We start from the raw sequence: 14,606 nt of genomic DNA, 5'->3' as shown, positions 1-14,606 counted from the left end.
GTAAAAAGTGAAAAAAGAATGAACTAAATTGTTCATAGTTCATATTACTTGAACTATGAACAATCAATCTTTCTACATTGATTCTGCTCAGCTTCGTTTCCCAGACCTATATATTTGTTGAATATGGGTCACCGCTCTATATCATTCCTGAGATTCAGGACTTATCTATGGCCGAATTATGTAGAGCTGGCTGCAAGTTGGAATAATTTTGTTGCTTCATGCAAAGAGTGGTTACTTTAATCCTTGATAATTGTAATTAGAAGAATTTTGATTTCTTTATTTGGTACGGCTGATTGGTTTTCTCTTTTCCAGCTCATTTAGGAATATAGGAACAGAAAGAAAATTGTTCTAAAACATTTTTTCCCTTCAACTAAAGAGGTTTTTGTGGAAGAGGTAAATTTGAGACATTCATTTATTCATTTTATCTTACAATTTATTTTTTAGCTCTCCTTGGAGGCATTTTTTATTTTTTGAACATTGTTAGCCATGGTGAGCTACCTCCTCATTGTGAACAGCGCTTCCTCCCTTGTGAAATTGGCTGTGTTAAGTATTCTCTCCAAGAAGGTATTATGGCAGATTTCCACAGTTTTATAAATCCTGGTAAGTAGTCAGAGTAGATGCTAGAGCTTAAAAGTGTATGTTTTTTTTTAATCTTGACTTTATTTGATAATAGTACTTTTTCTTACAAGCTCATGTACAGCTGTGTTCTTAATGTAACAAGACTTCATAATACTTACTGAAAAACTGTTAGGAATTAGGTGTTGACAAAGGGTTTTTTGGTTTAGGCTTTTACCTCAAGTTACCATTAAAATCAGATGGATAGACTATCTGAACAGTTCATAGCCTGCTATTCACCTACCTATGGCCTTACATCTTGGGATTTTCTAAAAGCTGTGTATGCCATGATCTTTTCTTTCTCTGCCTCATCCTTCACTTCAGTGGTAACTAGCTTTTTAAGCTGCTATTGCTTTGTAGCCTTGAAGAAATTACTTAACCTCTCTGAACCTATTAGCTCATCTGTAAAGTGGGGATAATATCTATTGGAGGATTGTTCTAAGGAATAGATGACAAATATGGAAATAGCCTAATACTTAATCAGCTCTCAGATATTATCAGCATCTCTTCTTCCTACTGTTCCATCCCATTAGGGTGTCAATTATCAATTACTTTAAAATTAATTAGGACATCCCAGCACTTTTTCCTCCTCATTTTTAGATGACAGAAAAGCTAATAATCATCCTACTGACACTTGTGAGTGTTGCTACTTAGGACAAGTCAAAGAGCTGCTTTTCGTCACATAGGTTGTAAAATATTAAAAAGACAGAATTTGGGGACTGTTTTTACTCTGAGAAACGCATATACACCTTGCTGTATCAACGCCCTTATGGCCCCCTGAGGCCCATTCATGGACGTGGAGCTAAGACTCTTTTGACACATGCTTTCTTTATCTAGCATTTCTTTCTCTGTAAGGAGTAACTTACTTTTAAAAGTAGCTTAGACAATATACCAAATTCTTTAACAGTTTTCATACCTTTGGTTAAAAATAAACCCTATTAAAGTTTAATCTTTTGTATTTTCATGTAAGAAAAATTACCTTTCTGTGTGATAACTTGGTCATCTTGTAGAGTATTACTGTAGCACTAGAGAACTTTGAAATTTCTGCTTCTCAACACGATATTTTGTATTGTAGGTGAAATTCCACGAGGATTTCGATTTCATTGTCAGGCTGCAAGTAAGTATAAAGGAATGGGGTAGGATTTGCGACTTGAATGTATTCACACCTGGTTAGACTTACTCCTTTTACACACAAACTATAAAATAAGAGGAAAATAACTTTAGGTTATTGTTAGAGAATCTGCATAGATGTGATAGATGGTGTCTGTGATCTTTAAATTTTTTATAGACTGATAGTATACTGTCCCTTTTCAGGGAATTGTTTTATTTTCTGCATGTATCCTTTGACCTCAAGGTCGGCTGTTCTTAGTGGCTGGGTACTTAGGAAAGCCTTTTAAGAGGTCTCAGATTATCTAGATTTAGGACTATTTTCGGGGACATCCATTTCAGTTATGTTTTAAAAGTTAATACTTCAAAAATAAAGAGTTCTGAATTTTTTAGATGAGGAAAACAGTTTTCTAAGTATTTTGCAACCAAAGGGCATGACTGTATATCTAAGCCCTTGAACTAAACCCTTTTTCTGGGAATTAGGTTTTAAGTGATTTTCTGCTTAAATAGAATGAAAATTGGAATAGGTTTATTTTTAAATGTATATTAAAAGTGTCAGTGCATAGGGACTATTTAATGATTCCTGTCTATAAGGTAATTTTTTTTTTTTTTGAGACGGAGCCTTGCTCTGTCACCAGGCTGGAGTGGAGGGGCGTGATCTTGGCTCACTGCAACCTCTGCCTCCTTGATTCAAGCAATTCTCCTGTCTCAGCCTCCTGAGTGGCTGGGACTACAGGCACATGCCACCGTGCCCAGCTAATTTTTATATTTTTAGCAGAGACGGGGTTTCACGATGTTGGCCAGGATGGTCTCCATCTACTGACCTCGTGATCCGCCCGCATCAGCCTCCCGAAAGTGCTGGGATTACAGGCAATGAGCCACCGCGCCCAGCCAGTAATTTTTTTTTTTAACTTAAAAATGTGGACAGCTAGCCTGTAGAAGTGTTTGAAATTAAAAATAAGTTTTTCATATCTGCCACAACCAGCAGCTATAATACTTATAACACTGTTCTTTATAAGTGAACATATTTTGGACTTATATTTGGTTGTATATTTTGAATTCTTAATATGTACTAATTCATTATTTGACTGGAATCAGGGTTGTAGGCTATGGAATAAGAAATGTAAGGGAGAATTGTTTTAGTAGTTCCTTTTTTTTTTTTTTTTTTTTTTGAGACAGACTTTTGCTCTTGTTGCCCAGGCTGGAGTGTGTAATGGCACAATCTAGGCTCACTGCAACCTCCGCCTCCTGGGTTCAAGCGATTCTCCTGCCTCAGCCTCCTGAGTAGCTGAGATTACAGGCATGCACCACCACACCTGGCTAATTTTGTATTTTTTGTAGAGATGGGGTTTCTCCATGTTGGTCAGGCTGGTCTCAAAACTCCTGACCTCAGGTGATCTGCCCGCCTCAGCCTCTCAAAGTGCTGGGATTACAGGCATGAGCCACCGTGCCTGGCAGTAGTTCCTTCTTATATAGCTTTGAATGGAAAGTAATTACAATATGGAAGAAAAATTCTGTACTTGCTTTAAAGTGTGAACGTAGGTAATATCCCCAGCTGTTACATCATCTGAGGTTATTGACCTAGATGGCAGTTTTTTTTTTTTTTTTTATTTTTTTTTTTTTTTATTTTTTTTTTTTTTTTATTATACTTTAGGGTTTTAGGGTACATGTGCACAATGTGCAGGTTTGTTACATATGTATCCATGTGCCATGTTGATTTCCTGCACCCATTAACTCGTTATTTAGCATTAGGTGTATCTCCTAATGCTGTCCCTCCCCCCTTCCCCCACCCCACAACAGTCCCTGGAGTGTGATGTTCCCCTTCCTGTGTCCATGAGTTCTCATTGTTCAATTCCCACCTATGAGAGAGAACATGCGGTGTTTGGTTTTTTGTCCTTGCGATAGTTTACTGAGAATGATGTTTTCCAGTTTCATCCATGTCCCTACAAAGGACACGAACTCATCATTTTTTATGGCTGCATAGTATTCCATGGTGTATATGTGCCACATTTTCTTAATCCAGTCTATCGTTGTTGGACATTTGGGTTGGTTCCAACTCTTTGCTATTGTGAATAGTGCCGCAATAAACATACGTGTGCATGTGTCTTTATAGCAGCATGATTTATAGTCCTTTGGGTATATACCCAGTAATGGGATGGCTGGGTCAAATGGTATTTCTAGTTCGAGATCCCTGAGGAATCGCCACACTGACTTCCACAATGGTTGAACTAGTTTACAGTCCCACCAACAGTGTAAAAGTGTTCCTATTTCTCCACATCCTCTCCAGCACCTGTTGTTTCCTGATTTTTTAATGATGGCCATTCTAACTGGTGTGAGATGGTATCTCACTGTGGTTTTGATTTGCATTTCTCTGATGGCCAGTGATGATGAGCATTTCTTCATGTGTTTTCTGGCTGCATAAATGTCTTCTTTTGAGAAGTGTCTGTTCATGTCCTCTGCCCACTTTTTGATGGGGTTGTTTGTTTTTTTCTTGTAAATTTGTTTGAGTTCATTATAGATTCTGGATATTAGCCCTTTGTCAGATGAGTAGGTTGCAAAAATTTTCTCCCATTTTGTAGGTTGCCTGTTCATTCTGATGATAGTTTCTTTTGCTGTGCAGAAGCTCTTTAGTTTAATGAGATCCCATTTGTCGATTTTGGCTTTTGTTGCCATTGCTTTTGGTGTTTTAGACATGAAGTCCTTGCCCACGCCTATGTCCTGAACGGTATTGCCTAGGTTTTCTTGTAGGATTTTAATGGTTTTAGGTCTAACATATAAGTCTTTAATCCATCTTGAATTAATTTTTGTATAAGGTGTAAGGAAGGGATCCAGTTGCAGCTTTCTACATATGGCTAGCCAGTTTTCCCAGCACCATTTATTAAATAGGGAATCCTTTCCCCATTTCTTGTTTTTGTCAGGTTTGTCAAAGATCAGATAGTTGTAGCTATGCGGCATCATTTCTGAGGGCTCTGTTCTGTTCCATTGATCTATGTCTCTGTTGTGGTACCAGTACCATGCTGTTTTGGTTACTGTAGCCTTGTAGTATAGTTTAAAGTCAGGTAGCGTGATGCCTCCAGCTTTGTTCTTTTGGCTTAGGATTGACTTGGCGATGCGGGCTCTTTTTTGGTTCCATATGAACTTTAAAGTAGTTTTTTCCAATTCTGTGAAGAAAGTCATTGGTAGCTTGATGGGGATGGCATTGAATCTATAAATTACCTTGGGCAGTATGGCCATTTTCATGATATTGATTCTTCCAACCCATGAGCATGGAATGTTCTTCCATTTGTTTGTATCCTCTTTTATTTCATTGAGCAGTGGTTTGTAGTTCTCCTTGAAGAGGTCCTTCACATCCCTTGTAAGTTGGATTCCTAGGTATTTTATTCTCTTTGAAGCAATTGTGAATGGGAGTTCACTCATGATTTGGCTCTCTGTTTGTCTGTTATTGGTGTACAAGAATGCTTGTGATTTTTGTACATTAATTTTGTATCCTGAGACTTCGCTGAAGTTGCTAATCAGCTTAAGGAGATTTTGGGCTGAGACAATGGGGTTTTCTAGATATGCAATCATGTCATCTGCAAACAGGGACAATTTGACTTCCTCTTTTCCTAATTGAATACCTTTTATTTCCTTCTCCTGCCTGATTGCTCTGGCCAGAACTTCCAGCACTATGTTGAACAGGAGCGGTGAGAGAGGGCATCCCTGTCTTGTGCCAGTTTTCAGAGGGAATGCTTCCAGTTTTTGCCCATTCAGTATGATATTGGCTGTGGGTTTGTCGTAGATAGCTCTTATTATTTTGAGATACGTCCCATCAATACCTAATTTATTGAGAGTTTTTAGCATGAAGGGTTGTTGAATTTTGTCGAAGGCCTTTTCTGCATCTATTGAGATAATCATGTGGTTTTTGTCTTTGGTTCTGTTTATATGTTGGATTACATTTATTGATTTGCGTATGTTGAACCAGCCTTGCATCCCAGGGATGAAGCCCACTTGATCATGGTGGATAAGCTTTTTGATGTGCTGCTGGATTCGGTTTGCCAGTATTTTATTGAGGATTTTTGCATCAATGTTCATCAAGGATATTGGTCTGAAATTCTCTTTTTTGGTTATGTCTCTGCCAGGTTTTGGTATCAGGACGATGCTGGCTTCATAAAATGTGTTAGGGAGGATTCCCTCTTTTTCTATCGATTGGAATAGTTTCAGAAGGAATGGTACCAGTTCCTCCTTGTACCTCTGGTAGAATTCAGCTGTGAATCCATCAGGTCCTGGACTCTTTTTGGTTGGTAAGCTATTGATTATTGCCACAATTTCAGAACCTGTTATTGGTCTATTCAGAGATTCAACTTCTTCCTGGTTTAGTCTTGGGAGGGTGTATTTGTCGAGGAATTTATCCATTTCTTCTAGATTTTCTAGTTTATTTGCATAGAGGTGTTTGTAGTATTCTCTGATGGTAGATTGTATTTCTGTGGGATCGGTGGTGATATCCCCTTTTTCGTTTTTTATTGCATCTATTTGATTCTTCTCTCTTTTCTTCTTTATTAGTCTTGCTAGCGGTCCATCAATTTTGTTGATCTTTTCAAAAAACCAGCTCCTGGATTCATTAATTTTTTGAAGGGTTTTTTGTGTCTCTAGTTCCTTCAGTTCTGCTCTGATTTTAGTTATTTCTAGCCTTCTGCTAGCTTTTGAATGTGTTTGCTCTTGCTTTTCTAGTTCTTTTAATTGTGATGTTAGGGTGTCAATTTTAGATCTTTCCTGCTTTCTCTTGTGAGCATTTAGTGCTATAAATTTCCCTCTACACACTGCTTTGAATGTGTCCCAGAGATTCTGGTATGTTGTGTCTTTGTTCTCGTTGGTTTCAAAGAACATCTTTATTTCTGCCTTCATTTCATTATGTACCCAATAGTCATTCAGGAGCAGGTTGTTCAGTTTCCATGTAGTAGAGCGGTTTTGAGTGAGTTTCTTAATCCTGAGTTCTAGTTTGATTGCACTGTGGTCTGAGAGACAGTTTGTTATAATTTCTGTTCTTTTACATTTGCTGAGGAGAGCTTTACTTCCAACTATGTGGTCAATTTTGGAGTAGGTGTGGTGTGGTGCTGAAAAAAATGTATATTCTGTTGACTTGGGGTGGAGAGTTCTGTAGATGTCTATTAGGTCCACTTTATGTAGAGCTGAGTTCAATTCCTGGATATCCTTGTTAACTTTCTGTCTCGTTGATCTGTCTAATGCTGACAGTGGGGTGTTAAAATCTCCCATTATTATTGTGTGGGAGTTTAAGTCCCTTAGTAGGTCACTCAGGACTTGCTTTATGAATCTGGGTGCTCCTGTGTTGGGTGCATATATATTTAGGATAGTTAGCTCTTCTTGATGAATTGATCCCTTTACCATTATGTAATGGCCTTCTTTGTCTCTTTTGATCTTTGTTGGTTTAAAGTCTATTTTATCAGAGACTAGGATTGCAACCCCTGCCTTTTTTTGTTTTTCAGTTGCTTGATAGATCTTCCTCCATCCCTTTATTTTGAGTCTATGTGTGTCTCTGCACGTGAGATGGGTTTCCTGAATACAGCACACTGATGGGTCCTGACTCCTTATCCAGTTTGCCAGTCTGTGTCTTTTGATTGGAGCATTTAGCCCATTTACATTTAACGTTAATATTGTTATGTGTGAATCTGATCCTGTCATTATGATGTTAGTTGGTTATTTTGCTCGTTAGTTGCTATAGTTTCTTCCTAGTCTCGATGGTCTTTACAATTTGGCATGTTTTTGCAGTGGCTGGTACCGGTTGTTCCTTTCCATGTTTAGTGCTTCCTTCAGGAGCTCTTTTAGGGCAGGCCTGGTGGTGACAAAATCACTCAGCGTTTGCTTGTCTGTAAAGTGTTTTATTTCTCCTTCACTTATGAAGCTTAGTTTGGCAGGATAGGAGATTCTGGGTTGAAAATTCTTTTCTTTAAGAATGTTGAATATCGGCCCCCACTCTCTTCTGGCTTGTAGAGTTTCTGCTGAGAGATCAGCTGTTAGTCTGATGGGCTTCCCTTTGTGGGTAACCCGACCTTTCTCTCTGGCTGCCCTTAACATTTTTTCTTTCATTTCAACTTTGGTGAATCTGACAATAATGTGTCTTGGAGTTGCCCTTCTCGAGGAGTATCTTTGTGGCGTTCTCTGTATTTCCTGAATCTGAATGCTGGCCTGCCTTCCTAGATTGGGGAAGTTCTCCTGGATAATATCTTGCAGAGTGTTTTCCAACTTGGTTCCATTCTCCCCATCATTTTCAGGTACACCAATCAGACGTAGGTTTGGTCTTTTCACATAGTCCCAAATTTCTTGGAGGCTTTGTTCATTTCTTTTTGTCCTTTTTTCTCTAAACTTCCCTTCTCTCTTCATTTCATTCATTTCATCTTCCATCAGCGATACCCTTTCTTCCAGTTGATCGCATCTGCTACTGAGGCTTCTGCAATCTTCGCGTAGTTCTCGAAACTTGGCTTTCAGCTCCATCGGCTCCTTGAAGCCCTTCTCTCCATTGGTTATTCTAGTTATCCATTCTTCTAATTTTTTTTCAAAGTTTTTAACTTCTTTGCTGTTGTTTTGAATTTCCTCTCGTAGCTCAGAGTAGTTTGATCGTCTGAAGCCTTCTTCTCTCAACTCATCAAAGTCATCCTCCATCCAGCTTTGTTCCGTTGCTGGTGAGGAACTGCGTTCCTTTGGAGGAGGAGAGGTGCTCTGTTTTTTAGAGTTTCCAGTTTTTTTGGTCTGTTTTTTCCCCATCTTTGTGGTTTTATCTACTTTTTGTCTTTGATGATGGTGATGTACAGATGGGTTTTTGGTGTGGATGTCCTTTCTGTTTGTTAGTTTTCCTTCTACCAGACAGGACCCTCAGCTGCAGGTCTGTTGGAGTTTACTAGAGGTGCACTCCAGACCCTGTTTGGCTGGGTGTCAGCAGCGGTGGCTGCAGAACAGCGGATTTTCGTGAGACCACAAATTCAGCTGTCTGATAGTTCCTCTGAAAGTTTTGTCTCAGAGAAGTACCGGGTTGAATGAGGTGTCAGTCTGTCCCTACTGGGGGGGTGCCTCCCAGTTAGGCTGCTCAGGGGTGAGCGACCCACTTTAGGAGGCAGTCTGACCGTTCTCAGATCTCCAGCTGCGTGCTGGGAGAACCACTACTCTCTTCAAAGCTGTCAGTCAGACAGGGACATTTAAGTCTGTGGAAGTTCTTGCAGAGTTTTTGTTTGTCTGTGCCCTGCCCCCAGAGGTGGAGCCTACAGAGGCAGGGAGGCCTCCTTGAGCTGTGGTGGGCTCCACCCAGTTCGAGCTTCCTGGCTGCTTTGTTTACCTAAGCAAGCCTGGGCAATGGCGGGCGCCCCTCCCCCAGCCTCGCTGCCGCCTCGCAGCTTGATCTCAGACTGCTGTGCTAGCAATTAGCGAGACTCCGTGGGCATAGGACCCTCCGAGCCAGGTGCGGGACACAATCTCCTAGTGTGCCGTTTTCCAGGCCCGTTGGAAAAGCGCAGTATTAGGATGGGACTGACCCGATATTCCAGGTGCCGTCTGCTTCCCCTTTCTTTGGCTAGGAAAGGGAACTCCCTGACCCCTTGCGCTTCCCGAGTGAGTCAATGTAGATGGCAGTTTAAAAAAATAAATAAATAAATGGAAATTTAGCCAGTGAATTAATTTTCACGTTTTTACTTAAACTCTGTTTCAGCTTTATTCATCTGTTAAATGCATTGGAATCCCTACTATGTGCCAGACATTCATTTCTGAGACTGTCACTGGCTTACTGTTTCTTTGCTATTTTGATTCTGTTAAATCCTTCTTAAAAATCTATTTTTGACGACCTATTTTTACAACCTTTTCAAATTAATCAGATTAACAGAAAGCATGATTCTTTAAAAAAATCTATTAAAGATTCTAGAAATGTTTTCTTAATTTATTATTCAACCTAGTCGAAACTGAGTACAATGTTTCTCATTCAAGGAAACTTAAAATGTTTGGAGCTTACCAATTTGAGTGTGTCTTAAGTTGCCAATTTGATGATCCCAGGAAATATGCCAATTAAATAAGATAAATGACTATTAGAGTGACACCTGTCACCATAATAACTAAAAATGCCTATGCTAATGTAATTGAGCTGATTTGGAGGAGACCATGTTTTGTATAGTAACACACTGGAACAAATTTACATGTGGATGTGAAGAATTTGAGTGGTGTTTAAGGAACATGCATATGGATCTCTCAAATACTCCTGTGCTATCTAATCTTTTATGAACTATGAGTGAGAGTATAGGAAGTCCTGGTTCTTCTCCTTCCCCACTCTAGCCAGATGAGCTCTGCTTCTCTCCATTTTACTGGTTAATGATTTTCTTGAAAGAAATTCTGCTTTAAAACATCAACATTTTGAAAATTGCTTTCAGCTTCCTATACAAAAGGTCCATCAGCTTTTCAAAGGAAGCTTCTACACACAGAGCAGATTATAACATTTATTTAAGGTATAAAGAACATTAATAAAAAAACACCCACAAGTCAACTGAAAAAATAGCACATTTCCAGTGCCATTGAAAGTCCCTATATCTCTCCCTGATGGCATTCCCTTCCCTCTTTATGAGAAAACTATGATTCTGAATTTTGTGTTTGAATTTTGTGTATTTATTTTCTGAATAGTTTTACTACATGTACATATTTGTTTAAATGATGTATTTAATTTTACTTGTTTCAATGTTTATGTAACTAACATATTGTATGTATCAGGGTGCCCAATCTTTGGGCTTCCGTGGGCCACATTTTTTTTTTTTCTAAGACAGTCTCACTCCCTCGCCCAGGCTGGAGTGCAGTGGCACGATCTCCGCTCACTGCAACCTCCACCTCCCAGGTTCAAGTGAATCTCCTGCCTCAGCCTCCTGAGTAGTTGGGATTACAGGTGGGCATCACCGTGCCCGGCTAATTTTTTGTATCTTTAGTAGAGACAGGGTTTCACCATGTTGGCCAGGCTGGTCTTGAACCCCTGACCTCGTGATCTGCCCACCTCGGTCTCCCAAAGTGCTGGGATTACAGGCATGAGCCACCGCGCCTGGCCCCCCCGAGCCACATTGGAAGAAGAATTACCTTGGGCCACACATAAAATACATTAACACTAATAATAACTGTTGAACCTAACAAACAAAAATCACAAAAAAATCTTGTAATGTTTTAAGAAAGTTTATGAATTTGTATTGGGCTGCATTCAAAGCCGTCCTGGGCCGCATGAGGCCTGCATGCCACGGGTTGTACAAGCATGATATATATATTTCCTTTCCTGTATTTTTTAACTCAATATTTTTCACTTGTTTTCTATTGAATTGTTTGTTTTTCTTACTGATTTGTGGAAGTTTATCTGCTGATGGATTTTTAAAAATTGTGTGCAGATACCTGTTTTCAGTTTGTGTCTTGTATTTTTCACTCTCTTTATGGTGTCTTTTAATGAACAGACTTTTTAAACATTTTTTGATTTTTAGAGATGGGGTGTTGCTTTATTGCCCAGGCTGGAGCATGATGGCTGTTCACAGATGCAGTCATAGCTCACTGCAGGCTCGAATTCCTGGGCTCAAGTGATCCTCCTGCCTCACTCTCCTGAGTAGCTGGGACTTGAGGCATGCACCACTGTGCCAGCTTGTTTTTATTTTTAATTTGGTAAATGTGTCGATATTTTTTATCATTTGTGGGATTTTGTGTCTTATTCAAGAATTCTTCTTTACCCCAAGGTTGTGAAAATAATCTTTATTTCTAAAAATTATAGAGCTTTATGTTTTGTATTCAAGTTCTTATTCTACCTGGAATTGACTTGTGTGTAGTGTGAGGGAGGGATTCACTTTAATTTTTAACCATGTGGATAATCATTTATCACAGCCTCATTTATTGAATAATCAATTTGTACCCCAATATGTAGTGCCACCTGTATCATATCATGTTTCTGTTTGTGTGTGGGAGGATCTTTTGTTCTCTTTATTCTGTTCTGTTCTGCTTTTTTGCTGTCAATATCATATTCTTAAACACAGTAGTTTGATGATATAGATAAGCCCCCGACCTCGTTCTTTTGGAATATCATGGCTGCTTTGACCCTTTGTTCTTCCATACACAATTTAGAATCAGTTCTTCCTGTTTTACATTAGGTCATTTTGGAGAAAACTGGTATCTTCATTATATTGAATCTTTATATTTGTTAACATGAGGCTTCCCTCTTATTTTTTAGATCCGTAATGTCTTTCAATAAAATTTTATAATTTTCTCCATTAACAATCTGAATGTCATTCGTTAAATTTATAGTTTATCTAAGTGATATCCCTTGAAATTATATTTTCTAATTGTTTACATTTATATTTTGTTTTTGTCCCACCCATTGGTAAACTCTGAGTTTTTAGAAAATTACTTTATCATATCAGTTAAATCACTTCGTTCTTTCTAATCTACATATCTTCATTTAAAATTTTTAAAATTTGCTTTGTCTTAATATACTGACCAGGACCTCTAGTTTCTAGGGTTTTGTCAGTGAGTATGCTATTTGCTGTAGTTTCTTCTTTCTCTCCCCACCCCCGTTTTTGGTGTGTGCTCTTTATCAGGATAAAGATGTTTCCTTCTACATGCACACCTTGTTTTATTGCATTTCACTTTATTGCACTTTGCATATATTGCATTTTTTTACACATTGAGGTTTCTGGCAGCCCTGCATTGAGCAAGTCTATTGGCATCATTTTTCCAGTAGCATGTGCTTACTTTTCTCTGTGTCACATTTTGGTAATTCTCACAATATTTCAAACTTTGTCATTATCATCATGTCTGTTATGGTGATGTGTGATCAGTGATCTTTGATGTTACTATTGTAATTGTTTCGGAGTGTCATGAACCATGCCCATATAAGATGGCAAATTTAATTAATAAATGTTGTATGTGCTCTGACTGCTCCCCTGACTGGCCATTGCCTCATATCTCTCCCTTTCCTTGGGCCTCACTATTCCCTGAGACACAACAATATTGAAGTTAGGTCAATTAATAACCCTACAATGGCCTCTCAGTGTTCAAGTGAAAGGAAGGGTTATGTAAAGGGAGCATGTCTCTCACTTTAAATCAAAAGCTAGAAATGATTCAGCTTAGTGAGGAATGCATATCAAAAGCTGCAGTAGGCCAAAAACTAGGCTTCTTGTGCCAAATGACCCAAGTTGTGAATGCAAAGGGAATGTTCCTGAAGGAAATTTATGTACTAATACAGTGAACAACCAATGATAAGAAAGTGAAACAGCCCCATTGCTGATATGAAGAAAGTTTTAGTGGTCAGAATAGATCAGCATTCTCCAGTTACCACATACCCTTAAGCTGAAGCCTAATACAAAACAAAGCCTTAACTGCAATTCTGTGAAGGCTGAGAGAGGTGGGGAAGCTGCAGAATAAAAGTTTGAAGTTTGCAGAGTTTGGTTCATGAGGTTTAAGGAAAGAAGCCATCTCTATAACATAAAAGTGCAAAGTGAAGGAGCAAGTGCTGATGCAGACGCTGCAGCAAGTCATCCAGAGGATCTAGTTAAGATAACTGATCAAGGTGGCTACAGCAAATGGCAGATTTTCAATGAAAATGAAACCACCTTCTGTTGGAAGAAGATACCATCTGGGAGTTTAATAGCTAGAGAGGATAAGTCAGTGCCTGGCTTCAAAGGACAGACTGATTCTCTTGTTAGTGACTAATGCAGCTGGTGACTTTAAGTTGAAGCCAGTGCTTATTTACCCATTCTGAAAATCTTAGAGCTTTTAGGAAATTATGCTAAATTGACTCTGCTTGTGCTAGTATAAATGGAACAACAAAGCCTGGAAGAAAGCACATCTGCTTATTGCATGGTTTACTGAATATTTTAAGACCACTGTTGAGATCTGCTGCTCAGAAAAAAAAAGATTCCTTTCAAAATTTTACTGCTCATTGACAGTAGACCTAGTCATCCAAGAGCTCTAGTGGAGATGTAAAGAGATTAATGTTTTCATGCCTGCTACCACAACATACATTCTGTAGCCCATGGATCAAGGAGTAATTCAACTTTCAAGTCTTATTATTTAAGAAATATGTTTTATAAGGCTAAAGCTGTCATAAATGGTGATTCTTCTGATGGATCTAAGCAAAGTAAATTGAAAACCTTCTGAAAAGGATTCACCATTCTAGATGCCATTAAGAATATACATAATTCATTGGAGGAGGTCAAAATATCAAGATTAAAGGTTGTTTGCAAGAAGTAGATTCCAGCCCTCATGAATGACTTTGAGCGGTTCAAGACTTCAGTGGAGGAAGTAATAGAAGAGAACTAGAATTAGAAATGGAACCTGAAAATGTGCTGCAGTCTCACAATAAAACTTGAATGGGTAAGGAGTTGCTTCTTATGGATGAGAAAATAAACTAGTTGCTTGAGATGGAAACTACTCCTAGTGAAGATGCTGTGAACACTGGTGAAATGACAAAGGACTAAGAATATTTCATAAACTTGGTAAAGTAGCAGCAGGGTTTGAAAGGATTGACTTAAATTTCAAAAGAAGTTCTGTGAGTAAAATGTTATCAAACAATATCACATGCTACAGAGAAATTCTTCATGAAAGGAAGAGTCAATGTGGCAAACTTCATTGTTTGATTTTAAGAAATTGCCACAGCAACTACAGCCTTCAGCAACCATGACCCTGATAGTCAGCAGCCAGTAACATCAAGACAGGATCTTCCACCAGCATGGGAATGTAAACTAGTACAACCACTATGGGAAAAAATACGTGGAAATTCCTTAATGAACTAAAAGTAGAACTACCATTTGAAAATTCTGACAGTCCCACTACTGGATATCTACCCAGAGGAAAAGAAGTCATACGAAAAGGCTAACTTGCACACACATGTTTATAACAGCACA

The 14,606-nt window shown here is 38.7% G+C and overlaps 1 protein-coding gene across 3 annotated transcripts in view; it reads left to right on the top strand.

Moving 5' to 3' along the window:
- MAEL (maelstrom spermatogenic transposon silencer) overlaps positions 1 to 14,606 on the top strand; it is a 52,540-nt gene that overhangs the window by 16,624 nt on the left and 21,310 nt on the right. For all 3 annotated transcript variants that reach the window (XM_030824034.1, XM_003258810.4, XM_003258809.4), the window contains 2 exons: positions 445 to 600; positions 1,691 to 1,732. In XM_030824034.1, the coding sequence (XP_030679894.1) occupies positions 445 to 600; positions 1,691 to 1,732 (198 nt within the window). The remainder of the gene's footprint in view (positions 1 to 444; positions 601 to 1,690; positions 1,733 to 14,606) is intronic.

The sequence above is a fragment of the Nomascus leucogenys genome, chromosome 12, assembly GCF_006542625.1.
Source record: "Nomascus leucogenys isolate Asia chromosome 12, Asia_NLE_v1, whole genome shotgun sequence".
NCBI classification, from domain to species: domain Eukaryota; kingdom Metazoa; phylum Chordata; class Mammalia; order Primates; family Hylobatidae; genus Nomascus; species Nomascus leucogenys.
The sequence above is the reverse complement of the archived record's forward strand: the minus strand, read 5'-3'. Positions and strand labels throughout refer to the sequence as shown.